General features: G+C 48.6%; 2 protein-coding genes across 10 annotated transcripts in view; one reads left to right on the top strand and one right to left on the bottom strand.

Moving 5' to 3' along the window:
- The window catches only part of LOC144138507 (UNC93-like protein MFSD11), a 46,917-nt gene extending 31,532 nt beyond the window's left edge, over nucleotides 1–15,385 (bottom strand). For 6 of the 7 annotated variants that reach the window (XM_077670822.1, XM_077670823.1, XM_077670825.1 and 3 more), the window contains exon 1: nucleotides 14,988–15,385. In XM_077670822.1, the coding sequence (XP_077526948.1) occupies nucleotides 14,988–15,074 (87 nt within the window). In that variant the 5' untranslated portion in view covers nucleotides 15,075–15,385. The remainder of the gene's footprint in view (nucleotides 1–14,987) is intronic. The other variant, XM_077670829.1, reaches the window with a different exon arrangement.
- A 354-nt stretch (nucleotides 15,386–15,739) lies between these two features.
- LOC144138505 (zinc finger BED domain-containing protein 4-like) overlaps nucleotides 15,740–26,955 on the top strand; it is a 36,964-nt gene continuing 25,748 nt past the window's right edge. Inside the window, exons 1-6 of one of the 3 annotated variants that reach the window (XM_077670821.1) lie at nucleotides 15,740–16,013; nucleotides 16,194–16,365; nucleotides 20,752–20,840; nucleotides 22,054–22,293; nucleotides 25,648–25,776; nucleotides 26,239–26,457. In XM_077670821.1, the coding sequence (XP_077526947.1) occupies nucleotides 22,139–22,293; nucleotides 25,648–25,776; nucleotides 26,239–26,457 (503 nt within the window). In that variant the 5' untranslated portion in view covers nucleotides 15,740–16,013; nucleotides 16,194–16,365; nucleotides 20,752–20,840; nucleotides 22,054–22,138. Of the gene's footprint in view, nucleotides 16,014–16,193; nucleotides 16,366–20,751; nucleotides 20,841–22,053; nucleotides 22,294–25,642; nucleotides 25,777–26,238; nucleotides 26,458–26,955 lie in introns of those variants that run through there. The other 2 variants (XM_077670820.1, XM_077670819.1) reach the window with 2 other exon arrangements.

Raw genomic sequence — 26,955 nt, 5'->3', positions numbered from 1 at the left:
TAACCAGTAATTTTAACCGAGTAGTTGTTATTGGGGAACTTTCCCGTTTTTTGCGTGCGTACACCAAGGAAAGCCACTCCCCTCCTCCTCGCTTCGGCGCACCTTTTCCTTTCGGCCATGTTACGATTCAGAGCGCGGCTACTCTGTTCGCGCGTGCTGCAAGCTTCGTGTAGTGCATCAGTGCCGTGCGGAAAGCCCGCCTTCCTTGACAAAACACGTTGACACAGGCCTAGTGTGCCTGGATGTTCCTCCTCGCCGGCGAGGAGGAACATCCAGGCACCCTACACAGGCCCCGCCAGTGGCGACGTACCCCGGCGAAGCGGACGCCGCAAGCCGAGATATCCTCTCCCCTCTCAGATTCAACGAGCGCCGCTACTGCGGGTCCTCACGAACTCAGGAGAGTTGTGACACGTGCGTGTGCACTATTTGCGGGTCGTGTGCGCAAACACGTAGCGGCTGCGGGGAGAGCCCCGCAGCCGCTACGGCTTCTGTGTATAAAAAGCGCCCTCTCGGTGGACATATTGATCCGTTTTACAGCAGCGAATCCGTGCTGTCGCCCTGTCCAGTCACGCTGTAATCTCTCCCGGAAGTGTACTGTTTCTGTATCCCCACAGTTCACCTCTCACCATGCAGTAAGCAAGTTAAAGTTTGCCTTCGGCTTCTTGTTGTCAATGGCTCTCCAAGGCAGCAACCTTTGCTGGCCGCTTGACCACCATGCTATCACGCATGACGGAAGCGACGGAGCCCGGTTCGGGGACGCTTTTCCGAATGTAAAAGCCACCTGTTCGCCTCCGGCGCTTATTTTGGTACGAGATGGCTAGTATATTGCCCCTGGAAAGAAGTTTTCCTACCAGTGCTTCTGCATTTACATGTAAAAACACGTGCAAGCTTGGTGTATGTAAGCTGGCTTTCAAACATTGTGTTGCACCGTAAAGCCTACTAAAAAATCATGCACCCCTCCGTCTAACGATGACCATGGTTGAACGCGAAGCTTTCTCGTGCTGGATTCTTTGGATGGCCAATCCCCCACTGCGAGTACGTTCTACTCTGGAGGTACGCACCACCTTTCTAAAATACCGGCAGCAACTCTCGAGTGTGCACTCCATAGGCCTAACGTTTGGGTTTGGGGTGAGCGGCGCGAATCGGTACCGGCCGCTTCGCGCTCAGTGAGCTATTTTTTGAGTGGGTGCCGGTTTGAGGTGTTAAACCCCCCAAGAGGTGACGTTAGGCCTAACGTCCTAAACCTCAAAATGGGAAGTTAGGCCTAACGTCTTGTTGCTAACAACCTTACGACACGCCGATCAACGCCATTTTTCTTGTGACGGATTCATTGGTTGTCGTGTGAGTTTTCCCAACCGCTTCGGCCATGTCGAGATGGAGCAATCCGATAGACGCCGGCTTTATAACGCGAGGGACCCAAGTTCGATTTTGGCCATGGGAAGCGTTTTTTTCTTTCACTTCACCCACGATCGTTCATCATCATCGTCAGAGAAAGTTGGCTTTACTGCAGGGCGTACTGGCGTACAACGTCATCAGCGAGGACAATAAAGCTTCGCTTTAAAATTGCGAATGCTTCTGAAGGAGACCACCGATGACGATCCGGCCGCAGACGCCTAGCGTGAGCGCGATGCCCAGCGGGACCCAGAATACCGCGAGGCGGAAAACGCGCAAGACATCGGTGAAAGCTTCCCCCGCGCGACGGCATGGTTTCGGCGGGAGTTTGTGGCCAACCAACTGCCCACATGAAGCTCCGCCGGTTATCCACCTTCATAGAGTGGAACGGCACTGATTTCTTTCACTGTGGCAAAATAAGTTGAATTCGCCAAATCCATTACTATTTGTTCGAACGCCATAGATTTCAAATAAAAAGAGGACTTGCTAAGCTGTTCGCAACGTGCTACATCCAAAGCTGCTCTTTAAGATATGTTATCTGATAACCGCGAAGCTTCAAAAATGCATGCGCAGCACGTGAACACGTCCATACACGAGTGCACCTTCGTGCACTGTTTTAGGTTTTGCAGAGCTATGCAAGGTCACAAACGAAAAAAAAAATGGGAAAGGTTAGCCCGTTGCTAACTCAGCGAAATGTTTGAAGATTGTGTACACAATACGTAGTTGAGTTGCGTAATCGCCGACGTTCGACTGCACATGTCACTTAGTTGACTGCTTCTTCGCCGCTTGCGTTTTCGTTTTAACAGCAGAGCTGTGTAAGCTTTTAGTTTCGCCATCGAGCGTTACTAGAAAAAAAAAAAAAAAAATCCCGGGCCATCTCCACTAACGTGAAACCTGGGGACGAGCGAAGCATGCAGCCGGTATTCTTGGCGCTTTGGCCACGGAGCAAGAGCAATATAGGAGGGGAAACTAGGCATCCTAAAGCGGCCAGATCACAAGCGCTCGCCATACGTCAAGCCAGCGGCCTCTGCCGTGGGTGAAGAAACTGCGGGGCTGCCCTTTCGGCCATTTCGGCATTGCACTGCACAGGCACGGAAAGAAGTGCGGCCACTATCATTTCGTCCATCAGGTGCCGCTACGCTCTCCTTCACCGTCGCAGCGACGAAGCTTTGCAGTCCACCTTGGTTTTCGTTGTGATCGCGATGGGCCATTTCGCCTCCTATATATTCTTGCTCCGTGGCTTTGGCGTTTTTGCCAACGGAGATGAAACCGTTGAGGGGTAGACATGTATACAGCTTTGCTGTAAAAGTCTCTTGTCTTTGAAGCACGAAGCTCTGTACCGCGAGGCGCGAACTAGTGTGCCGGTGTTTTTTTAGCACGCGTTACGTTCTAACGCGAGGCGTAAACGAGTTTCCAGGTGTTTTAGTACCGTGACTACATTAGACGACGATTACGACGACTACTACTACGACGACGACAGGAGGCACCAACAGCCCCTGCACCTACGGGGCTTCGCCCCTAATACAAATAAAAAATGGTAGCATTTCGGCTGGCGTGCCCGCAAATTTTCCCGCCATTTTTTTGCAGGGCTATCATGGTCGCCAGACCAGGACTGCCCTCTGTTGATTAGCTCGCATCATCCGCAAAGGCCGCGGATCTGTCAGCCCGCTCGGGTTACAAACCCCTGCGCGCTCGCGCCGCGGGCTCGGGCTCGAGCCCGGGGTTTATTTTTTTTCGCTTCGTCCCCACGGGAGGTACTACAAACGTATGGGGCCCGTAAAGGCAGTCCGTAAAGGGGAGGGCGGTCCTGGTCTGGCAACCACGGGGACGAAGCGGAAAAAAAAATCCCGGGCTCGAGCCCGAGCCCGCGGCGCGAGCGCGCAGGGGTTTGTAACCAGAGCGGGCTGACAGATCCGCGGCCTTTACGGATGACGCGAGTTAATCAACAGAGGGCAGTCCTGGTCTGGCAACCGAGCGTACGTGAGCGTGCGTGTCGTGACGAGTGCCCGGCGTCGGTCAGCTTGCGCGTGAGCTTGCGCCACGTGAGGAGCTCGCAAAAAATACTAAGAAAAAAAATTGGCGCCGCTTGCACTGGTGGCGCAAGGCTGGAGAAACAGCAGAGCTGGCGGCCCCTTTCCATTCGCCGGAGACGCAGCTGTTGCATCATCATCAGCAGCGGCCCATAGGTCCACTGCTGGACGAAGGCCTCTCCCGTCGACCTCGATCCAACCGCTCCCGTTCCGCGCCGTTCGAGTCCATACTTTCCCTCCAAATTTCCTAATTTCGCTTTTCCCCGACTTTCGGTGTCCACTCTGTCACACTGGTAGTACACCGGTTGCCGTTTCGCCTAATTACGTGGTCAGCCATGTCCATTTCTTTTCAACCCCCACCACGGCCTCAGGCCTCTTCCCAAATAAAGGTCAATCATTCATTCATTCTCTATTTGAACTATGATATCTTCTACTCTAGTTAGAATGCAATGCATGGTGGTGTGTCCTTCAGTGCTAACACAGAAATCCTCCAGCTTCGCTATGGTCCGAATCTTGCGCGACTTAGTGCAAGCTTCGCCTTTTTTCTAGTTATTACCGTTATTAATATTATTATCATTGCTGTTACTGTTTGTATCTTATTGCCGGAATCGCGGTGACCACCTGGCACTTACACTGCCAACGCATCTACCTGCGACGGGTGCATAGCCACTGGCAGCCTACGAAATGTTAGTTTACGAAGAGCTTCAGCATCACCTCACCACCGCCACAACAAACTGGACAAAAAAATAGAAGCCCATTTCTTTTAGAAAAAAAAAATGGTTGAAACGCGAAGCTTTCCCCCATGCAACCTGAGTCAAAGTCAAAGTTAAATATCCAAACTGCTCCGACCGGATCGGAATGACGCAATCGGATCCATAACGAGCTGGCAGCCCCACACAGCACTCTGGACCACATCGTCTTTCCGAGGGGTCATTGGATGCTGCGAAGAGACGTGTCACGCCTTCTCCTGAGCTTCCTTGAGGAGACGGAGCTGGCAAGCTCGTGGTGAAAGGACACTACCATTGGCTAATTAGGAGGAGCTTGGGCGGAGCAATTGCCGGCATATCCAGCCAGGCTAACGCCGCCTGATCCCACAACAACAACCACCACCACCACCACCACCACCACAGGGACCAAGGTTCGGTTCCGACTACGGGAAACTTCCTTTTTCTTTTGAGGCGCTTCATGTGCGTTTGTGGGAACTCACAGTGGGCCTCCTCGATTTACCAGTCCTGGTCGGTCCGCGGGCAGTCCGAGGACTGCGTTTGGACCGGAAGTCCCACAGGAATACATAGGAATATCGAGCACCGGATCGCGTCTCGGGCAGTCCGCAGACGATCCGGGACTGATAATGAGGAGGCCCAGTGAAGCCCTCATTCACACAGCCGTTTTTCACCCGATCACGTCACCGTCACGTCACCGTCTTTCGTCATGGGCGACGGTTTCTCGGGCGATTCGCCGAAAACGGCGCGACGGTGACGGGAAGCCGAGCTCTACGTTTCCGTCCCGTCAACGCGACGGGACCACGCCCCGTGGTAAACCAGCCAATCAGAAAACAAATTTTTACGGCTAAATGTACCAAAAAGTGAGCACACGTAAAAATCTAAGCCATTTTCTTTACCTTTCAGATTAAGCTCGCTCAATTCAAGGCTAAATTGATCTCTAGACAGAAGACCCTGTAATAGCTGACGGTGAGCTCCAGTACGAACACTACTTCGTTTACGTCTCCGTCGAGGTTTTTAGACGTGACGGTGCCGTGACGGAGATGACGACGGCTGTGTGAATGAGGGCTAAGTTGGCTTTTCTGCAGTGCGTTACTTTTTATGAACAAAGCATCACGTTTCATAATAATCATTATGTGCTCTCCCACTGTGTAAAGTTTGCTTCCCTGCAGTGCGTTATCGCGTTCAACCCTACTAGTGAAGCAGAGTAAGCTTATAGTTTAAAAGGTTCCATGCAATGCAGACAGGCGTAAGAAGGTCGACTGCTAACGCCACGTTTAGGGTCCGGTTTGACCGGCTGCACAAAATAATCGCAGAAGCTCTTAATATGTCTTTCGCGAATCATCGGCCGGCATTCTCTTGTTCATAGCCGCACTACTAAAATGAGCGGCACTTCGATAGTTTCAAATTCTGCTGTAGTTTGAATAACGCCGGAACGTGGTGTGCGTGTGTGTGTATTATATATACATATATATATATATATATATATATATATATATATATATATATATATATATATATATATATATATATATATATATATATATATATATATATATATACGTAGAGAGAGAGAGAGAGCAAACACCGCCGCACATTAGAAAAAAATAAATAAAAATAAGACGTGCGCCGATGACGCGTCTAGCGTCAGCAGCTGTTTCAGAAACACGTGCTCTTTCACAAGACATGCGAGCAGCCCGGCCGTCGAGATGCCCGCACTCATTAGTCACTATCGCGCGACAGACGCATGCCATCGCCGACTAGTTTTGCGATCGAAGTACACGCCGTTCAACACGCGCGCAATCCACGCATTACGCCATTACACGTTCCCACATTGCTGGCGCGCACACTCTCGGGGCAATAATTGTAACAGCCGGTGGAAGAATTCCACCGCCAAACTGCGCGGGGGTCATAAATATCCAGGTTAAACGATGTACATATACGGCGGAGGAAGACGACACGTATACGGACAACAATTAACCCGATCGGAGCGTTTATGTGCAAAAGAAGCGGCCGCTCACGTGTGCGCGCGTTATCTCTGCACACGTGTATAAGCATGCGCAAACATGAGGACAGCCGTGACATAGATAGCACCTCCATTTTCCGCATCCACGCCCCCTCCTGAAACGGAATTCCCCGTTATGCCGCGCGACGTAAGAGAGTTGCGAGGATTGGGGGGCGCGTTCCAGCCTCCAAGCGCCGTAAACGGGTTAATTGCATGGCATACGCTTAGACGCTGCCGTCACGTACGCACCCACCCACCCGACCTGTCGCGGACGCCACACGGTGTTTACTTTCTGCGCGCGCTTGGTTTCTCTACGCCGCTGGCAAGCGTCACCGGGCGGGTCCACGGGGATGACGTCGATCGTATAATCGAGACGGTGTACGGTTACGTGACGGTGTACGGTTACGTATAGTTGCGCAAAAGAGCCGCCACTCTCGTTTTCGTGTACTTACTTGGAAGTAAATTGCATTGAGTTACACCGCTGACAGCGGTTTACAACCACGCCAAACTTAATTAAGCTCGGAACGCAAGAGGCACCCTTAATCATAGCCTGAAATTACAAATTATCGTCCACCACCACCACCATCTTCATCAACAACCCACTAAGTCCACTGAAGGACGAAGGCCTCTTCCATCGACTCGAAGCGCTCCCGTCCCGAGCCGCTAGAGTTCCTTCTTTGTCTCCGAAATTCCTTAATTCATTCCTCCATCGCCATTTTCTCTGCCCAGAGGAAGTTAAAAGAGTGCCCTCATCTTGAAACACTTCAATGACACCACTTTCACTCTTTGTTAGTCCACTCTGCCCTCGAAGTTAAAGGGACACTGAAGTGAATTTGTCAAGCTCCCGTTTTTGCTTGCACTGCGTAGACTGGCTCAAATTAGCACACTTTTATCGTTTATCCGGTTGACAAATCGGTAATTATTTTACAAAGCGCGAAAGAAGAAAAACTACCATGCGCGGTTTGCGGCGGCCGCACCAACTAAGGCTGTGACGTTGGGAGGAGGGGCGCCGTGATTGGACGATGCCCAAGGTTAGCAATCACACAAGTTTCGGTTTCGGTTCTGTAAAACATAACCAATGGCGTTGTTGGATGGGCATTCTCAATATCTCAGTAATCATCGTACCGCGCTTCTGCCATGTTGTCGGCTGTAAAATGCACAAGATAAGCCTCCCAGGACGGCTTGTAGTCGTAGCATTCACTAGCCGAGACCTACGCAGTGCATCGGAACGCCCTCCGCGTACCCGCAGACGCCCAAATGTCATGCGCTTTTCCCCCATATTTGGAGCTTGCTTCCCTCATGCCTGTATCGTAAAAAGCGTGTTCGCACCAGGCCAAGGGTCTGTTCATTCTGGCCTGTGCCCACTGCCTGCAAGCAGTCGGTGCTTATGGCAACAGCACGCCAACGAGAACTCGCTAGCGCGCCAGTGCCAGCCTGCGCGCGTTTTGTGAACTAGTTCCTGTAGCCATGACCATTGCGGCCCAAAAAAAGGTGAACTCAATATAGAAAACATCGGCGGAAAACAGAAAAGTTAACTTACAAAAAAAAAAAAAAAAGCACGCACCCGCGGGGATTCGAACTCGTGACTTGCAAAACATTTGCGTTGACACACCCAGCGCCCCAGACCACTGAGCCACGGAGCCAGACGCGAAGGCCTTGCTAATATAGAGTATATATTGTACAACCGGTTTACACTTTTATTTAGTTTTGGCATTTCAAGCAGCTTAGGTGACTATTTGTTGTACTGCGATCGTGCAGTAAACATCGCCCGAGTTTCCACAGTAGCTCACGTCTAGCAATTGCATTTCGTAGACGGAAAAGCGTTCGCAGATGCGTAGTCGTGCTGCTGACCGCTGTGCTTGTTCGCCCAGCGCAAAAAAGTGCTTCCCACGCCCTAGTTTTACGCTGTACGGTAAAAATATCAGTTGATTTTATTTCCTTAGTACCTATATTGACTTCGCTGACTCTTATCCCGCCTTCAAGAGGCCTTATATTTTCCTACTGGCGTACCAGTCAGCGAAGCGTCGCATGTGCGCTTGTGTGAAACGACCTTGACTTAGAGCTAGATACAGTGTACAAACAAACCAAGTAAAGAAAGGCACATTCTTCCATTCACAAACGTGTCCTGGCTTCGTTTCAACTAAGCGAACGAATTGCGACCAAGCAATTTTTTTTTTAACCTCCTTGATTGCGACGACCCTGCCGGCGGCCGGCCGACGAAACGCTGGGCCGACTGACTCTGTCGGCCGGGGAGCCGTGCAGTAGCGCAGCCGTGGCGCAGCCAATTGCCAGCTCATCCCCTCCTGACGTCACATGAAAACGCCACAGAAAATGGGCGAGCGTAAAGAGAGGAGGACAGCATTTTCGAATTAGTTTTTCTACTAAATAAAATCGCGTAAACGCGCCTAGAGTGGTCGAAACATGGCCTGGGGACTCCGGACTACAATTTGCGCTAGTAATCCCGCAATGTTTACAAATCACTTCAGTGTCCCTTTAAATTGAAAGGTGTGTTTCTACACCCTAAGAGTCAAATTGGCGTCATTAAAGTGTTGCTAGATAAGTGCACCTTTTTACACTCTGGGTAGAGAAAATGGTGGTAACGCACTGAACACCTTCCGTTTTTGTTGGGTGGTAGAAAGTGCGGAATTGGGGTGTAGTAGTTAGAAGGGTCGCAAAGAGATTTTGAGAAAAAAAAAAAAAAAACTGTGTTGCGTGGGTATTAGAACTGCGGACCCCTGATATGCAAACGACGCCTCGCCGCTTCATTGCAAGCAATTATATTACCCGCAGCGGTGGCTCAGTTGGTATGGCGTTGTGCTGCTGAGCCCAACGACGCGGGTTCGATTCCCGCCCGCAGCGGCCGCTTTTCTGATGGAGGCGAACAGCAAAAACGTCCGTGTGTTTGAGATTTCGCCGCGCGTTACAGATCCCCATCCAGGTGGTCAAAATGAATCCGCAGCCCTTCACTGCGGCGCGCCTAATAGTTTCGGCGCGTTAAAACCCAGCAATCAATCAATCGGCAATTATATTAAGAAAATGCAATTAGGATTTGTTCACTCTTTGTTCACGCAGAAAAAAAAGGGCGTAACGCACTGAGCATCCCCCCCCTCCTATGTAGAGTGATAAAAAGCGCGGAATAGGTGTACGTCATGACATTAAACAGATGTAACAGCAATTTTCGTATTAGAATAAAGGCTGTTTCTTACATTTTTAAGTGTGCATATGCTGACTTGCGTACGCTGAAAGTCATTTTTTATAGTATCGATATTAACGCTAAAATATTTGGTTTTCTGAACGAGCCCACTGGCACAGGCAAACTATTCTCTTCTGCCGGCCATAAATACAACAAGTACGTACACTCATAACGTGGTGTAATATACTCTCCCTGCCACTGCATGTCTTACGTTTATTTGCTTGTTTACCTGATAAGTGGATTAGCTGCGACTGTTGTGCGTGTTGAATGGGTGAGTAGATAAATTTACGAATGTATATACCGCGCACTTATAATTAAAGGTGTGTGTGCAACACCTTTACCCTGAACACACCTAACACCCCTTCCCGTCTTGACACCTTTAAATGTGCTCGCCAAGGGACAAGACACTTACACCCTTATAAGTCAGCAAGGGTGTAAAAAGTTCACTGTGTAACTTATTACATGTGGCGGCCCGTCCATACATAAGCGTCGCGGAACAGCCATGCATGCGGGATGTCAAGTTCCAGAGAGTGTGAGGACTTATCGCCACGTCACCTCCCACGCCTCCTCGCCCCATCACGCTGTGTGAGTGGCTCGCAATGGGCGTTGTGCTACTGAAAGCTATCGTGCATACGCACGCACTATCGACCACACAAAGGCCGCCAGTTAGCCACTCGAGAAAGTCCTAAATTCCGCCCACCCGTGGCAAGGACGTCTCCACAGAACGACACAGCGATGACACCATTACGAAGAGATAACGATTCACGAACAGGCCGGTGCAGCATCTCATCGTGCTGGGTCCGTTCTTATTTAACGCAGGTAAAACAGCTCTTAGTCGTAAAAGATGGCTGCCTATGAGGCGGCAGTTTCTCTTTCGGCACTAATTAGACAACCCCGATGAAGAGATCTAAAAAGGTTTTCTTTTAGATTTGCTATTTGGCTTTCAAATTTACAGTAATAAAACTAAGAAGCTGCACACCTGAGGCCTTATTCTCTATTTTACATAGAATTCGGTACAGAAAGGACAAGACCCCCCCCCCCTCCCCCCCCTCCCGCATCCCGGCTTCCTCGCATCCCTTCCCAACTCCCCCGACCCGATGACTGCAGTCTTCACGAACCCACCCCCAACTGTGCCGCTAAAGCGTTCCAAAGATCGTATACCCTTCTAAATTTGCTGACACCACCCGCTTTCTTAATGCCACATTCCCCGCCTCATTGGTTCCTACCCAAAGCGGTCTAACTCTAGCACGAGCAGTACTGTGAGTCTGTTCCCTACACCAGCCTGTCCACTAATCGAGCCCGACCAACCCTGCAAGGAGATCTGCTAAGCTCTCACCTTCATTTCAAACCATCAAAGTACCCCTCTCCCGCCTCTGCGATCTTTCAAATTAAAATAAAAGTTTTAATGCATCAAGTAGGCCGACAATCCGGCAACCCTGGCACGCAGACGACACACGTAATAGACGACGACTCAAAGAGAGAGAGAGAGAGAGAGAGAGAGAGAGAGAGAGAGAGAGAGAGAGAGAGAGAGAGAGAGAGAGAGAAACAGGTCAAAGAATGCTCGAATCTATGCCAAATTTCTCAAGGAGGATCTTGTAAACAGATTAATTTAAAAAGACAATTGAGTAAATCTGGTGTGGGTGGGAGTCCGATTTCTAATCAGGGGCCGCCGGAAAGCGAGACGAACACGCACCGCAACACGCGAATAGCTGCAGCTTAAACACAAGTGCGGAAAACGACGCGTTTCCCCACGCGTTTTTTTTTTTTTGTTTGTTTTGTTTCCCTATCCAAAACCTGTCCCGCAGCCTGCAAGGCTCGAACACATGAGCGGAAAAGCATACGTTCAAGCACGCATCTCCGCCTCGAGGACCGGTATGGCTGCCGGATGACCCGCTGCACCGGCCTCTGCATCCGCATCCGCATGCGTATTCGCGCTCTGGAAACCGGTCCGGCGGCGGTCAGGAGCACGCACGAAGCTACAGGACCGGTTTGGGAGAGAGGAAAAACGCCTCGTCGCTCGCCGCACGTGTGTCCCCTAGCGTCACTAAATAATGGCTTTTAGAGTATCGGCACTCTTTTCTCTCATTGTTATGTGCCACCAGGATTTTCATTGGCCGGTCGGCACCACGTGATATGTGTTTACATATGGGCGCAGCCATTTTGTTTCTGGGCGCCTCTTTTCTCTCTTTCTCTGTTGGGCGGACGCTAGGGCGGCCAGTTGCATGCGAGTGAGTTTCTGCTTCGGTGTGTGTTTTTCTGCGTTTTCCTGCGTCATCGACTGCTTCAACAAGATCGACGATGGAAAGTGACTCATAGAAAGCGTAGCTTATTTAGTGACGCTAGAGTCCCTCATGCGCGTTCCTGAACGCTGCCGGACCGGTTTCTGGAGAGGAAAAAAAAAAAAACGGGTGCGGAAACGCGTAGCTCTCCGCACGCGTGTTTCGCCTTAGTAAAAACGCCGTGGCTTTCGGCCTGGAAACGTGTGCCAGGGACGTGTACTGAGGCCTACGTGAGTTATTTGAACATGCAAAAATTAGCAATTAGACGAGCAAAATGTGTATCCTCGGCAAATGTACTTTTTGCTTGGCGAAGCGAGGATGGTATGTGCTGAATCATATAATAACGGGAAGAACAAAAAAAAAAGACGCAAAGTGAAAACGATAAACACAGTGAATGCGTTGTGCCCTTCGACTTATAAACGTGTGTTAGAGACACGTACCGAGGACTAGAGTAATTTTAGTGTGGAGTCATAGTGACAGAGAGAGAAAAAAAGACGCAACGGGGAAAAGATGATAGTAATGAGAAGGCACGTTCGGAAATTAGGCACTAACGCTTTCGCAATCACTTTGTCGTCCTCATGAGTCTTTCTTTTGTATTTTTACGCATTTAAAATGTGAAGTCTAAAAAAGTGAAGCCTGGCGAGGACGTCAGCAGGTGAAAGACTCGCCACTGATTGGCTGACGGGTGATAGGGAAAATTAATTACACGGTGACAGGTGGAGAGAAAAAAGGAAACACCCCGGTAGATCGGACTGCAGATGCCTGAGAGAGAACGTCTCACATACGCATACAATCACTTACAAATTTCTTTTTACAGCGGAGCTGTTATAGTGTTATAGGATTGGTTATGACCAAAACTGCGTGCGCCGACAGGGTGTATACGAAAAAGTCGCGTCGACAAAACTGGATCTCGCAGCCAAGCCAACTTTTTGGTGGATGCTCTGTGGCGCTCAATCTAATGTAGAAATGTTGAGAAAAAAATACGCTGACATTGGCCACTATTGGACGACTCTATCAGCTCGCCGAGGTTCATTTACATTTACAGTGGAGTTGTGAAAGTTACAGAATTCCCGGCGGCTGTCAATACGTGGCCATTCTACGGAGGTAGTGTGGTTACAAAAAAAAAAAAAAAAAGGCAGTAACTCTTGTTTTATCGAAACTATCTCGCAACAAATCGCAAAAAAAAACGACTCTACCATTACGCCGAGTTTGATCTATTTTTTGTATATAGTTACGTAGTTCACGGTTAAGTTGTAAATATTGTGGAGTTCACGCCTGCTGTTAATACATATGGGCTTCTACGAGAGGGAAATGGACAGCCCAATGTGTATACGCTGAAGTAAAATTCTAGTCCACCCAAGTTTAATTTAGCTAATTAACTAGAAAGCATGCTCAATCGAAAATTGCTAACAACGTATTTGCTTCGTGCACTTCTCAGACTGCGTCCAGCTTCGCTGGTCTTGTTTATTCACAGGGTGGAAGTGCACTCGTTTTTATTAAAAAAAAAAAAAAAAAACAGCGCACTTCTCACTAACGTAAAACTGTCCGCTTGTTGTTTTATATTGTCCTTCCCACTGTATACCCGCAGCAATTTTGTCACGCGCTGTTATCTCGCACTTGTATGATGTATGAGACTTCCACGAAATTCCGATGCCTGCGCTATCCCCTCCTGCCAAACAAGTGGCTGGGAGAATACTTAAACGAATCATTTTAGACTACCTGGAAATATTTAACGTCCGCAGATATGTAAAGAAAACTGGGTTTTTCTTTTTACATTTGAATGCATTATAATATCATAAAATAAGCCTCCATTATTATTTAAAAAAAGGCATCCTTCTCAACAATATGCTAATACAATGCTGGAAGCTTCTATATATATTGGTTATAACTTCGGGCCTGGCGCTAAAGGACACTGGCACCCCGTTTACGATTCTTGCCTCTTCTTTGCTCTATTTTTGCTGTCATTACCAATTACTTCTTATAACATATACTTCAGCCTTAGTCTGTATTTAATTTGAAATTTTATCCCTTCTTTTTTTTTTTTCGTTTTTGACGTTCATTGTTTGTACCTTTGCTCATGTACCCCCCTCCCCCTCTCACGAGGGCCTTTAGGGGTATTATAAATAAATAAATAAATAAATAAAAGGGCCAAACACATGTGCAGAGAACGACACGTTTCCGCACATGTGTTTGGAAGGGACCACTGAGACTAAAATACAATGTCTGTGCTTGGGGTTGCAAAACCGGTATCTGCTCTTACATTTATTTCGCCAATAAGGCGCAGCAGTCAAAACTCTTGCTCTCTCTCTCTGTCACACAAAACAGGGGAGAGGAGGCAAAACGAAAATACTTTGGTCGTCACAGCTGGGGCCACACCATCATCAAACAGTTGTAAAACGCCCATAAATGACTCCGCGTTTAGCGGGGAACGTTTCCACAAAAGTACATACAAAAACGACGAGAAATCGATTGATTGCACCGCCCAGTAGAATTCAGACATTATAGACCCTGTATTTACTCTCTCTCCATTACAAGAATTAAAACAAATTGTCCCGATGCATTCTTTTGATGCGAGCGCTTAAAACCTAAGCTATTCCACACGACGACGTAAACCATAGCACACGGGCGATATTCTGCAAAAACAGCACAGCAGCAGTTTACAAAAAAAAAAAAAAGGGAGGGGGGGTATTTCTTGCATTCCTTTTGAGCACGCAAAAAAAAAAAAAAGGCTCATAAAATGTATCCTGGGAAGCTTGCCGATCTTGCTACATTATTCTGCACTAATTTGTCTTTTTGCAGCCATTGAAAGGGTAGTTTCACGGGGAACGACGCGCGTATCGCGCCGAAACCGAAACACAGCGGCAAAAGCCGCACGTGCCTTGCGGCGCAGCACAGCATTCGCGGAAGGAGCAAGAGCACGTGACACAACTTGTTCGACGCGTTTCACCACCTGGCCTGCAGTGGCAGAAAAATAACCAGTGAAGGTATGCGAGCTGTGCGTGACTGGACTTTGGCACGCAAACAACTTGATTTCCCATCATTCATCAAACGGCAACGTTCCGGCAACCGCTAGCACCTCGAACGCCCCCCTAATCTAGACCTTCTCTCTATCATACCTAAACCCGCGTGTACGTAGCCCGAGGGCTCCTTGCTTTGGGTATATATTTTAAACAAATTAATCCTGGATCGAGTCTAGGATAGACCGCGGCGAGTTCGGAACGGATAATCGAAGATCCCCAGAGTGCCGGCGGAGGCGGCTCCAGCAGCTGTCATTTTACAGCTACGAAATTCCAGTCAGGTTCAGAAATGAGGCCGCGCATTATCGAAAAATCTGCGATCGGTGATGTGTCGTAAGCTTTACAGTACCTGTATCAAACCGCCAGTCTGGAATGCGGTGAAGATGAACATGAAGGCGAAGCCGAGGAGAACGACGTTGTACATTCGCACGTTCATGGTGACAACAGTTCAGCACACTGCTTTCAGCGGTGTCTGCGATCGCGTGCGCTTGACCTGTGCGGCGGAGGCTATCAACGCAGGAGATGTTCCGTAAACAGATGACAGGGTCGCCGGAGCACAACAGTCGGGTCTCCTGCGTCGGGCATCCCTCACCGAATGCGGTCGAACGCGCGAAGTTCCGATAACACATACACGAACTCCACGAAGGCACCCCCACCCCCGATTGCGAACTTCTGACGTACGCCCTGGCGGCGCGTTCGCGCATTCGAGCACAACACAAACGAAAGCTTCGCGTGGTTAATCAAAATCAGATAGTAGTGCAACCGGTACACCTACTGCCCAAAAACACCAAAAACGTTGCCTGCTGAAACGGCAGCTCCTGTATAAGTGGCGATTATGGCAGTTAAAAACCAACGTTTGTTAAAACTCTATTTTCATCAAATTTTAACCAAATAATTTGAAGCGAAAGGTTCAAAATGCTTCAGAAGAACTTGACGCTGTGCTGAAAAAGACAAAAAAATTATTAAAGTTTTTATTTGTTTGTTTTATAATTGTTTTTTAATAATTAAGTTACAGCAAATGTTTTACAAACTAAAGCCCTAAAGCTTGCAGTATTTTTGACTTTTTGGGGTTAGGTTGTTACGCGGTGGAGGGCGCCAGCATGCTGGCCACGTGACCAGCGTACACTCAAAAATAAACGCGCAATGCGTGCTTGGCGTGCTCGCGTAAATTTCGAATTGTCGTACTTGCAGTAAGGTCGACAGTTCTTTGCATTCGTCTACTATCCGCGTCGTATCCACCCCCTCTTTTAGTGCTTTTGTTGTCAGTTCCGGTGTACCGTGTCCGTGTAACCAGCCCTTGACCGCACGCTGCCATCTTGGGCGGGAAGGCGTTTGCCTGATCTTCACTTCGTTCAACAGAAGCGACTTCCACCAAGTGAGATACTTATCCGCACTTGAATCAGTTGCGAATTTACTCGACCACAATGGTTACGTACGCAGTATGCTTTCGCTTGCGAGTACGTTGTCAAAAAGACTACGAACAGTGGGGCGTGTCTCTCACCGTTAGCCTGTATCGTTTTCTTTCGCTTTCTCGGCAATCAAACGTTCCTTCCAGATCCCGCAGCATGGACCGTAGGCAGTCTAAGCCCTCGACTTCGAAGAAGAGCCTCGCGACACCCCGCATGCAGGCTCCTCACCGGAGCTCGTCGGCGGACGCCAGGCCCTCCGTGGGACCTCTGCCGGCTTTCTGCTTGGACCCCGGCTGCTAACAAGTCAGGTTCGAGACGGCACGCAAACCTCGCGTCGCACACCACCGTTTGGCTCTTCAATGTCCGCTCACACCCTTGTGTTAACTCTTTCTAAATTTGTGAGGTATTCTTGTCTGTCACTCGAGTTTCCTGGAAAAGTAGTCGTAAGTAGCGCAGCCACGGTGTCTAATTGTCTTGTCGGGATATTCAGATTATTTATGTCATCACATCAGTTGCCTTGACAGTGGAAATCTGGTAACGTCGTACCTATTCGTAAAAATGGACCCCGTTGCCAGGCGCCCTATTACAGACCCGTATCGTTGACGAGCGTGTGTCCTTGAGCACGTTATTTACTCGAACATATTCCATCACTTGCAGGTAAATAATTTCTTTATGAGCTACCAAATGGTTTCCGCGCCCCGCATTCATGCACAACCGAATTAGTCGAATTCTGTCTTCATTCGATTCAGGTAGTCAAGTAGATTGTGTATTTTTATTTCCAAAAAGGCATTTGATGTTTTCTCACTCTCACTTGCTTCAAAAATGATCGTATCTTGGTCTCCCTGACAACGTGCTTGGGTGGGTGCACACGTATCTTTCGAATCATTCCAAAAGGTTTTCGTACTGGTTTTGAATCTTAACTTGTCCCCGTCACCTAAGGAGTCCCGCAGGGGTTCGTCCTCGGCCCCCTGTTGTTTTTAATATTTATTAATGATATAGGTGTTAATGTTTCGTCTAAACTACGGCTATATGCTGATGACTGTGTATTATTAGGGATATTAGCTATCTGAATGATGCTGTTCAATTGGTTGGACCTAAACAGCAGTATTAACTGGTGTGATAAATGGAATATGGAACTGAATGTCTGCATGCGGTTCAGCCGGAAATGGTCAAATACAGTAACTACTTACTTTTTAAAGGAGCCATGAAGAGAAAACACAAGTTTGGTTCATTCGAAAGATTGCCTCGTTAGAACCATAACGACACCACTTATACCGCAAACTTCGCTCAAATAAGCTACATAATTAGGAAAAACGGGAATGGTCATGCGACCCACCAGCTCATTTCCCGCAACAGAACCTATGCCGTCACATGGGCTAAGCTCTGCGATTGGCGGAGGCCGGCAAAAGCAAACGCATGTTAGGCAGGGCTTACAGTTTGCATAGCGAGCTAAATGCCCGTGAAACATACTGCACATTCTTTTTATGACAAAGAACGGTGGAGTAGACGGTTGAAGTTCCGAACGAACACGCAAGCGTGTGCGCCAATGCGTACGAAACAACCGCCTGGCCGAGCTCGACATCTCGCCGTCGCGCAGACGAATTTTCGGGTTCGAGGCGCTCTGACCTTGGAGGAAAAATGCCGTAAACACCGCGCATTGACGCTCGTATCTTTCTGGTCGAAGCAGAGAGCTCGCGCGAACGGCTTTCCATACACGACACCGGCCAACTGCCATAAGCGATACTGCTACTGAAGTTGAACTATTATTAACCGTAATAAAAGTACGGCACATACGTACCAGTCTGTATTCGTCCGTGGCGACGGCGCTGACGAGGCAGCGGTGCCGACGGCAGGGCGTTCGTCTGTTGTGGCTATCGCGGAATGGTCGCTTTCCCGTCCACCGCGTATCCCACAACTCTTGCCGCTCGTGCACTTAGAAGCGTTGAGCGTTCAAGTGGTGTGAGGTTGTTAAATGCAAGCCGGAGCTCCTCGGCGAGAGTTTTGTTCTCCGGATCAGGCGATTCCATGACTAGGGCTGCGGGTGCACTAGGTTTTACTAGCATTTTTAAAATGGCCGCCGTCTCGGTCGACTCCCGCGTGTGGGTGCTATATGGAGTCGACATACTAAGTATCTGTTTCATGGACCGGCCCGTGTGACACCATTGCTCACGTCACCAAATGTGCAATTTTAGCGGGAGATTTAAAATTTTGGCTTAAATTGCCTTATTTCTCAGTGAATAAAGCATCATTTGCTTCCGGGAAAGCGCTTGGGGTACTATGAAACACCTAATCTTTCGAATAAAACAAACTTTTGTTTTCTCTTCATGGCTCCTTTAAAGACGGGAAGCATTTCATTTTAAGATTATGTTAAGTACCTGGGTCTCACATTCTCATCAAACCTGAGCTAAACCAAACACACTGAAAGCATAGCAATTAAGGCTGGCCGTGTACTTAATTTTATTAGAAGAAATTTCGAAATTGCGCTACAGGACATAGACTTTGTACATAACTAATGTGCGCCCCATACTAGAATATGCCGCTGCTGCTGGATGAGATCCGGACACCAAGGTACTCATTAACAAACTAGAATCGATACAAAACCATGCTGCCCACTTTGTCACTGGTTCGTTCGGGAAAAACACCAGTGTTTCTGCAATAAAAAAGGCACTGCCTGAAACTCTCCTACTATTTCTCAACCAAATAGCTAACAAAAAAACTGGTATTAACCGCCAGACTTACTTAGAACCTCGTGCTTGCGTATCAAAAAGGAGAGACAATAGCAAGATCAGGGAAATTCATTGTCGCACCTCGCTTTTTCAATCTCCTTTCTTCCATGCATAATTAGTGATTGGAATAAGCTTCCGGAAAACGTTGTTTCCGCATCTGATGTTAGGTTTGACACTGCTCTCAAGTGTTATCTGATTGATTGTAGGGGTTTAACGCGCCGACGCAACGCAGGCGATGAGGCGCGCCGTAGTGGAGGGCTCCGGATTAATTTTGACCACCTCGGGATCTTTAACGTGCGCCGAAATCTCGTACACACGGGCGTTTTTGCTTTTCGCCTCCATCAGAAAAGCGGCCGCCGCGGCCGGGAATCGAACCCGCAACCTCGTGCTCAGCATCAAGTGTTATCTGCCTGGCAGCATTGAAAACGGTGTTTCTTAAATTATCGTGATCTTGCTCCTGTGTATTATTTGTTTTCTGTTATTTTATTCATTACTGCTTCTGCGTATTGACACCCATTGCAATCTTTGATGATCGCTTTGACTCATTTTATAGGTTGTCCATTTTTAAAAAATTTCGCCTTTCGTCTAGTTTTTACTTTTTGCTTGTTTTTCTTTTTTTCCCTTTGGGTTGTACAATGCTCTTGGCTGCAAGTTTTTAAAAATGCTTCTGTTATTTATTTTTGTATATTTTTGTTTAGTACGAGACTCATGATTCCGTTTCTGGACCGAAGACTTTATGTATCTCCTACAACAATGTCCTCTGGGCGATTGTAGTATTCTGAATAAATAAATAGATAAATAGGTCTGGCAGTTTGGGTTGTACCCGTGCCTCGTGAATGAGACTGGAGCGCTGCTGACGTTCAACCGATTTGGCTCTGCTTGGGCATTGTTTGTAGTGCACTCCAAGGAAAAACAGGTGTTTGGTTCGAACCTGAAAGGCAGCTTTCTGAATGGAATCTGTGAAGCTTAATGGTGGTATCTAGCAGTAGTTAGCAAGGGCTGGGAATAAACATAACTAAAATTCCCAGTGCTGTTGATTTTAAATGCAGAGCATTTCAGTAACTCACGATGTCACCCGCGTTGGCGTCCGTAGTCCGCGTCCGCATCACTCCCCCTACACTATATAAATACTTGCCGGCGCCAGGTTTCGATCCTACGACTCTGCGGGCGGAACGCAAGGTGCACGGTACTCTACCAACTGAGCCACAAAGCCGACACAGAACGGAAGGTTACGAACGTGCCTTATATCCTTGACTCATTCAACCGTCGGCCAGAGGTGCGCCCTCTCCCCCGCGTCCTACTCGCCTTCTCTCCGCTCGCAACGCCCTCTCTCGCCGCGTTCGGTTCGGGCGCACAACAGGTGGGGACGTGCGCAACACCCTCTCTCGCCGCGTTAGGATCGCGCGCAAGAACAGGTGGGGCGCTCGCATCGCGCTCTCTCGCCGCGGTCGGTTCGCGCTTAAACCACATATGTCGTTTAAGTGCGCTGCGGTCGCTAACATCTGTGGCGTGATCGTGACGTCAGCATCTTGCGTTCGCGTGGTGTTGATTTCGGCGCTATAACACTCTCTCGCGAGGGGCATTGGATTGGATTGGCTTGGATTTGGATTGGATTGGATTAAAGTGGATTGTGTTGCGTCATAGCCGCTCCACGTTGCGTCATAGCCGCGGCAGGGGGTTCACGGCACGTTCCACCATCGACTTCATCGACAATGTCTACGCTGGAAGACAACAATTACAACAACAACAACCAATACGTAATCCATACGACTTGCAGGCGCGCCCCCCCGCAGAAATGCTCTGCATTTGATCGTGCCCCTCGCGAGGGGGATGTTTCTTCTTTTCTTTTTACATGGTTTGCATTGAATCGAGCAGACGTGGTGGCATCTGTTTTTACTCCAAGTCGCAGTAGCTGGTGTTAAGTTGTGATTTCTACGTTCGAATTGTCCCATAAGTTGGAATTCCTCTTTCGACTCAGGTCGTCGAGTTTGAGCTTCATGGACTGCCGCCGCCTCAGCCGAAGTGCCAAAAGCAAACCTGGCGGAGAGCGTGGAGCAGCTCTACTCGGTGAGTCGCGAATTGTTAGTCGGCAGCAGGTTCGTACAGTGTGCCAAGGCATTGGGAAGAAACTTGCGGAGAAGGAACTTTAGTCCTAGAAACCAGTTAAAAAAAAGCAGCAGTCCAGCTAAGAAAACAGACAAAAATGTTTACACCATTGTACTTGCCTTGGAGGTTTACAACTGGTTGAGCAAGCTGGTGAGGTTGTGTTTGGTAGTTGTGTTGCTGCACCAACCCCTCCCTTGCAGGTTGAACTGCACAATTGAAGGCAAGCTTTGTGTGTTCTCAAGGTGGTTTAATCATCTACTCCATGGCAAAAGGCGTCGGTCGGTTTCGTTATTTATTCCCAAGTGGTTTTGTGGTGCAGAGGACACCACGATCCAGACCGCAAGAAAAAAATGTCACCGTCTGCAATTGCCTTAATAAAATTTATCGTGGTAAAAGGTGCTAAATTGAGCCTTGTGATTTTTAACTGGCTGGCCATCGCTGTTCTTTTTCTTATGCCGGTGTGCTTTGCTTCTGTCCCACTGCACACAGCTGCTATGGTGCATTACAATTGAACACGTACACGCTGTAAAGAAAATTTGAAGTCACCCCAATTTGTTCATTGGGGTGTGGTGCAAAGCATTCCTTTGGGGCTCTAACAGTGCGAGTCGGCCATCCTTTTCTTTGTATGAAATACTCTAAATACTTTGCGGTGCTGTGTGCTTTAGTGGTACAAATCGCGTTATGGTGGCTAGCTACACTTCCTTCTGGGTTTGTGTTTTCTATACTTTGCAGTAGTTTCTTGGGACGTGCTGTTTTTATTTGTGCATTAATGCGATAAAACATGCCGTTCAAATAGGCTCACGTTGATAGGATTTACAGCAGTGCCAGAACTGTGGGAAAAGATAAAAATGGAATGGGCACTAGCTGTGAAGAAATTTATTCGAAGAGAACCATTGTATGTGCACATGCACATGAAGCCGCCATTTGGGGTGGATTGTAGTTCGAATTATCTATTGGGGAACTCGCTCGTATTCGAATTTATTGGCTTTTTGATGCACACGCTTCTTTGCAGGCCTTTGTGGGGCGAAATCGTGCATTTTGAAGTATCCGTTAATTCGGATGACTAGAGTTTGAATTAACGAGCTTTCACCGTGGTATGGAACTCAATGGTTTGCACAAAGACAATAGAGCCTCCAGGTTCCTTCAGTGGCTGCCTGTATCGTTTGGTGTTCAGCTCCGGGCGGCGAACGCGAAGCTCCAGCAGACTTTTGCCAGTGCGGTGGCCCCCCTGCGTCGCACGCTGCCATGCTCAGTGCTGGATGACTTTGACCTGCGGACAGTGGAGGACGCCCGCTCCCTGCGGTAACACCAGGCCTGCAACAGGGCTGCACTGGCCAGGGCCAACGGAATGCTCAAGCAGGCCAAGCAGGACCTGCAGGCCTCCACCCGACAGGAGGAGGAGCTGTGTGACCAGGTATGTCTCTCTGCACGGGACAATAGAATGGGACACGTAGGGTGTGTTCGAGTTGCGCGCTTCAGCGCACTTGACTAAGAGGCAAACAGTGGGCGTGTGTGTGTGTTGGCTATTCGCTTTTAAAGGGGCCATAAAGGTGCCCTTGGAGTTTGGGTCAATAGAAAGACTGCTTTGTCCTGATAACAATGCCAGTTTCGTCCACAACTTAACGTAAATACTCGAGTTAATAAAGGGTACAGACAAGGCAAGGGTGATCCCCCAGCCACTTTCCTGTGATTTCTGTATGGCTTTGAATGTAAGCAACTCGCTCAACTGAGTGAGTTATCGAAGGCCAGTTCCTTCAAATGGGACAAAGCTGTATTTTGTCTTTAAGGAGCAGTAGCGTGGCATCTTGCACCGCAGTTAGAACTTGCCTTTGCTGGTGGGATGGTCGGGTTTTGGTTGCTTTTTCGGTTCTGTGGCTTCTTTCAGCAGCAAGAATAAGTGGAAACGTTACTTGGCGCATTGCATTGTGGGAGTGAACAACTCTATTGGGACATCACTGGTGAAGGCACTGTTGAATCGTCCCAAGGAACCATAAAAAGCAAGGTTGGGTGTAGGGTGTAGGGGGCCTAGTAAACCCACATGATGTATTGAGGACATTCGGGCTCAAATCTGCGGAGATGGAGTTGGCCAAGGCATGTAATCTGAAGGCTAGAAACTGATGGGCAGTGCAAGTGTTGCTAGCCAGGGATGGAAGCAGACAATACTAGATAAGTGACTAGAAAGAAATGTTGGGGGCTAGGAATGGGCTCGTTGATCTAAGATGTGGGTGGGGGGAAATTGAGACTGTTGTTTTGCTGTGCTCAGCTACTGTCTTATGGTTGGGAAGATTGGATGACTCACTTGGTGAATGGATTTTCTTGCGTGTGTGTGACTCGTGACATAGGGAAGGATTTGATGGGTGATTGAGTGATTCTAGGTTGCGAGTCGTCAGTTGGGCATAGAATGAGGCAGTCACTTTAAATTGCAATAATTAGTCGTAATGCTTGCAATGTACATTAGGTTAAAGCACCTAGTTGTGCTTTTGTAGCTTACGCATGTTCAGTATTTGGTTTAGAAATGTTCCTTGGAAGTACACTGGAAACTGTTTCGGTTGAGGAATTAACTTATAATGGCTTCCTTACAGCTGAAATTTTGTATTTTGCTTCTGTAGTTGTTTTTGGTAGCGTAGTGCAAATAGTGGTTTTGGCATAGAAAGCAAAAAACAAGTGTACTAATCCTGATTTGAAGCAAACATTCAGTGGCGTCTATTTAGCAAAATTAAATCTACAATTTCTTAAAGGTGTTGTGCCACCAAATTTGTTGCTTGTGCATTCTTTGTTGCAAACGTTTTATATTTCTTTAGAAAGCATGATACATGCTCTCACATACACATACACTGGAATCTCGGTCATAGGAATCTCAAGGGGCGGCAAAAAAATTCGTATCACCCGCAAATTGGTATCATCAGAAAACGAGAAAAAATGAATTAGTGCCGCGCATATGACAGGCGGCGGCAACATGGCGTTGGCTCTTGCCGTGATTAGGTGCAAGTAGCTTCAGTGACCGCTTGTAACCTTTCGTTAAAATGCAGCTCTAGGTGTAAACTAAATTGCTCATGCGGGAAAGAACCTCACAGTGTGGGAGAAAACTGTGCTATAAAATCCCACCCGCGCCAAATATCCGCAGAGGTGGCCCAGCCAGCTGCTGCGAGCGCTTCGAAATTGCTGCCATGAGGCAGTCTCCCCATTGGTGCAAGTCGTGGGGCTTCTCCCACTGCCGTTCGTGGCAACAGAGGCAGAGGCTGGCGCCGGGGTGCCGGCACGAATCGTCAACGCGGGAGTCGAAAGAATGCGCGCTCATCGTCGACGCGACGTGCGCGCACGAACCGCATGCGGTTCATGCGCATCGGCGTTGCACGCGCGTCATTACGCCCGCGTTGATGATTTCGCCCCTGCGACAGATTCTACCTCGCTCGGAAAATGACGCCCGACGCGCGCGGCAGTGGGAGGAGCCTGCTGACTTGCGCCAATGGCGAGGCGCGCTCTTCATGGCGGCAGTTTGAAAAAGCTCCGGACAGCCTGCTGGCCCCGCCGCCTGAGATGTTTAGGCTTACCACGGTTGCGGATATTTGATTGGCGCTTTTCCTAGCAACGCGGACGATGCTTAATAGTGTCGTTTTCGCCCACACTGTTCAAGCAACTTCATTTTTTCCTTTTAAGTGGCGTCTTAAAGAGCGGTCAGAAGCGGTCGTTCGAGCTACCTGCACCACTTCCCGGCCGGTGATGCCGCCATGTTGCCGTGCCGCGCGCAGCATGCAGATGGTATTCACAGCGTAGCGTTTTCATGAGCAGAAAACACTGCGTGCGGTTCACACTTCTACATAATCGGCGCAAATGTGGCGCAGGCAACACGGCAAGGCGACAAACGGGGTAACTAGAGTGCGGGGCATAGACCTCAGCAGCGAGGAATGCGAAGGCAAAATGGCGAAGGTATTCACTGTCGGAAATGGCGGAGCGCTTGATTGCCGTGGTTTATTCAAAAAGTGTAATACTACAAAAAAGGAAGCTGGAGGCACCCGAACTAAATCTAGTACACTGTACCCGAGCTGCACCCAGCGGAAACGAAAGGTACAGAGAGAAGAGATTGTAGTGGGAGATAAAAGAAGGGAGAAAGAAAGACCAGGCGTCGAGAGGGCGAAACGTTCTGTTCGTTCGGAACAGCACCTCTCCTGCCGCTATTGTAAACACCCCACGAGGAGGATTACCGTCAGCGGGGGATGACTAATGCTTTTGTGCCCGTGCGCAACCAAGGCCGCACGGCCGCACCAACGCTCTCGCCTCCCGTCCACGCCGCAGTCGTCTTCTTGCGGCTCGTGTGTTTGTATCACCCGCACCGGAGTGGTAAATACGTACGGATCATCCGAATTTTTTTACATTGTATACAGTGCATTTTCGCCGGGGAATTTTGAAAATTCGTATCACCGCGAAATTCGTATCAACCGAATTCGTATCACCGAGATTCCACTGTATTATGCGTAAAAAATTTATTATTGCACGATTCATGTGAACAGGATTTGGTTTTGGTTTCTGGGCGTTGATTCAAGCAGTGACGTCACAGTGTTGCGAGGACGCTCTGCCACGTGTGTCTACCATGTGGCAGTGCGGTATGCTGCGACTTTATTGTGTCGTCTGCTCCTGCACACACGTGCTTCACCACGGAAGTAAGCACGCTGACGTGCCATGTCAAGCCGCGACAGCTCCGACACAGACTCTTTGCCTGCATCCTCGGATGAAAATATCGACTTTCTTTTTTTTTTTTTGCTGGTAGCAGCGGGGAGGAGGATGCCGAAAATCCGGACAACCATTTTAAATTTGACCCGGTGGCCAGCGATGACGAAGAAGCCGCTGCCGCGCCGGAGGCCGTCAACGAACAAGTTCAACGAAGTGGTAACATCGACTGGTAAGTGGTGATGTTTGACGTTTTCGAAGATCGTTTTATACTTGCCCACTGGAACAGCGCATTGTAATACTTTATACGTTTTCTGTGCTTTATCTCGTTGAGCTGCGAACGTCCGGTGCCCGCTCGCCTAGAGTGTTTTTGCTATGTGCTTCTTGGCTTATTTTTCATGCACTCACGGCGCCAAACTTTTTTTTTTCGCCGGTCACGAGCGATTGAAGTGTTAATTTTGTGGCATTATTTACTTTGGCGCATACTCATGCAAGCGGCAGCGCGCGCGTGCTCTTTTATTCTGAAGTATTTCTGGCCGTGCGACAGTGAGTGGGTGAGTGCTTTATTCATATAAAAAGTGGAAAAGATGTGTACTGGAGATATTTGAAACTCATTTGGGAGTTCGCCAGCGTACAACCCAGTCCGGGGGCGTCCTGCGGTAGAGTATTAGATACAGCGAAAACTATATTTCAGGTGCACGTGTGGTCGTTGCCGGCCAATGAACTGCGAGCTCGAGTCCGTGTGCTGCGCCGAAATTTCGAGGGTGGCCGCCCTTGCGCCAGAGGGCTCAAAATGCATCCCAAGCCACCCCGGTTTTGAGCTGATATGCCTCAATATTCATGCTCTTCAGGTGGCATATTATATGCTGCGGCAAGATAGGACTGCCCTTCTCGATGCACCCGATATTCACACGTACGTTCGAACACTCACCCTTTTATGCTCGAGTTAGCGGGTGCGATTCCCGGCCACGGCGGAAAGCCCCCCCTCTCCCACTGCGACGTCTCTCATAGCCACATCGTGGTTTAGGGACGTAAAATCGGTTATTATTTACAGTAATCGCATCCAATTAGATGTAATCAGCTTGCTGCAATACAGTTAAACCTCGATATAACGAAGTCGTACTTGCGGGTGAAAATTTCGTTAAATCGCGAATTTCGTAAAATTGAGGTTTCGATTTTACAGTTAATTTAAGCAGTTATTGAGGTTTCAAAACCTTGCCCATCGCTCAGAAACAACTGCTATGTAGTTATCTCTCCACTCAAAGCGAAATTTGCACTAAAACTGGCCGCGAAAATTCTGTGAATTAAGAGCTTCAACACTTAGGCAATGGAAATCGGATAGCCGACAGTAGTTCGTGTCGTCGTAAAACCGGTGCTTTTTCCACAACGCCTCATTAAATATGATAGCAGA

Source organism: Haemaphysalis longicornis, unplaced genomic scaffold (genome assembly GCF_048455015.1).
Source record: "Haemaphysalis longicornis isolate Haplotype H1 unplaced genomic scaffold, Haemaphysalis longicornis Haplotype H1 scaffold_5, whole genome shotgun sequence".
NCBI classification, from domain to species: Eukaryota; Metazoa; Arthropoda; class Arachnida; order Ixodida; family Ixodidae; genus Haemaphysalis; species Haemaphysalis longicornis.
This window is presented reverse-complemented; position numbering and strand designations above follow the sequence as displayed.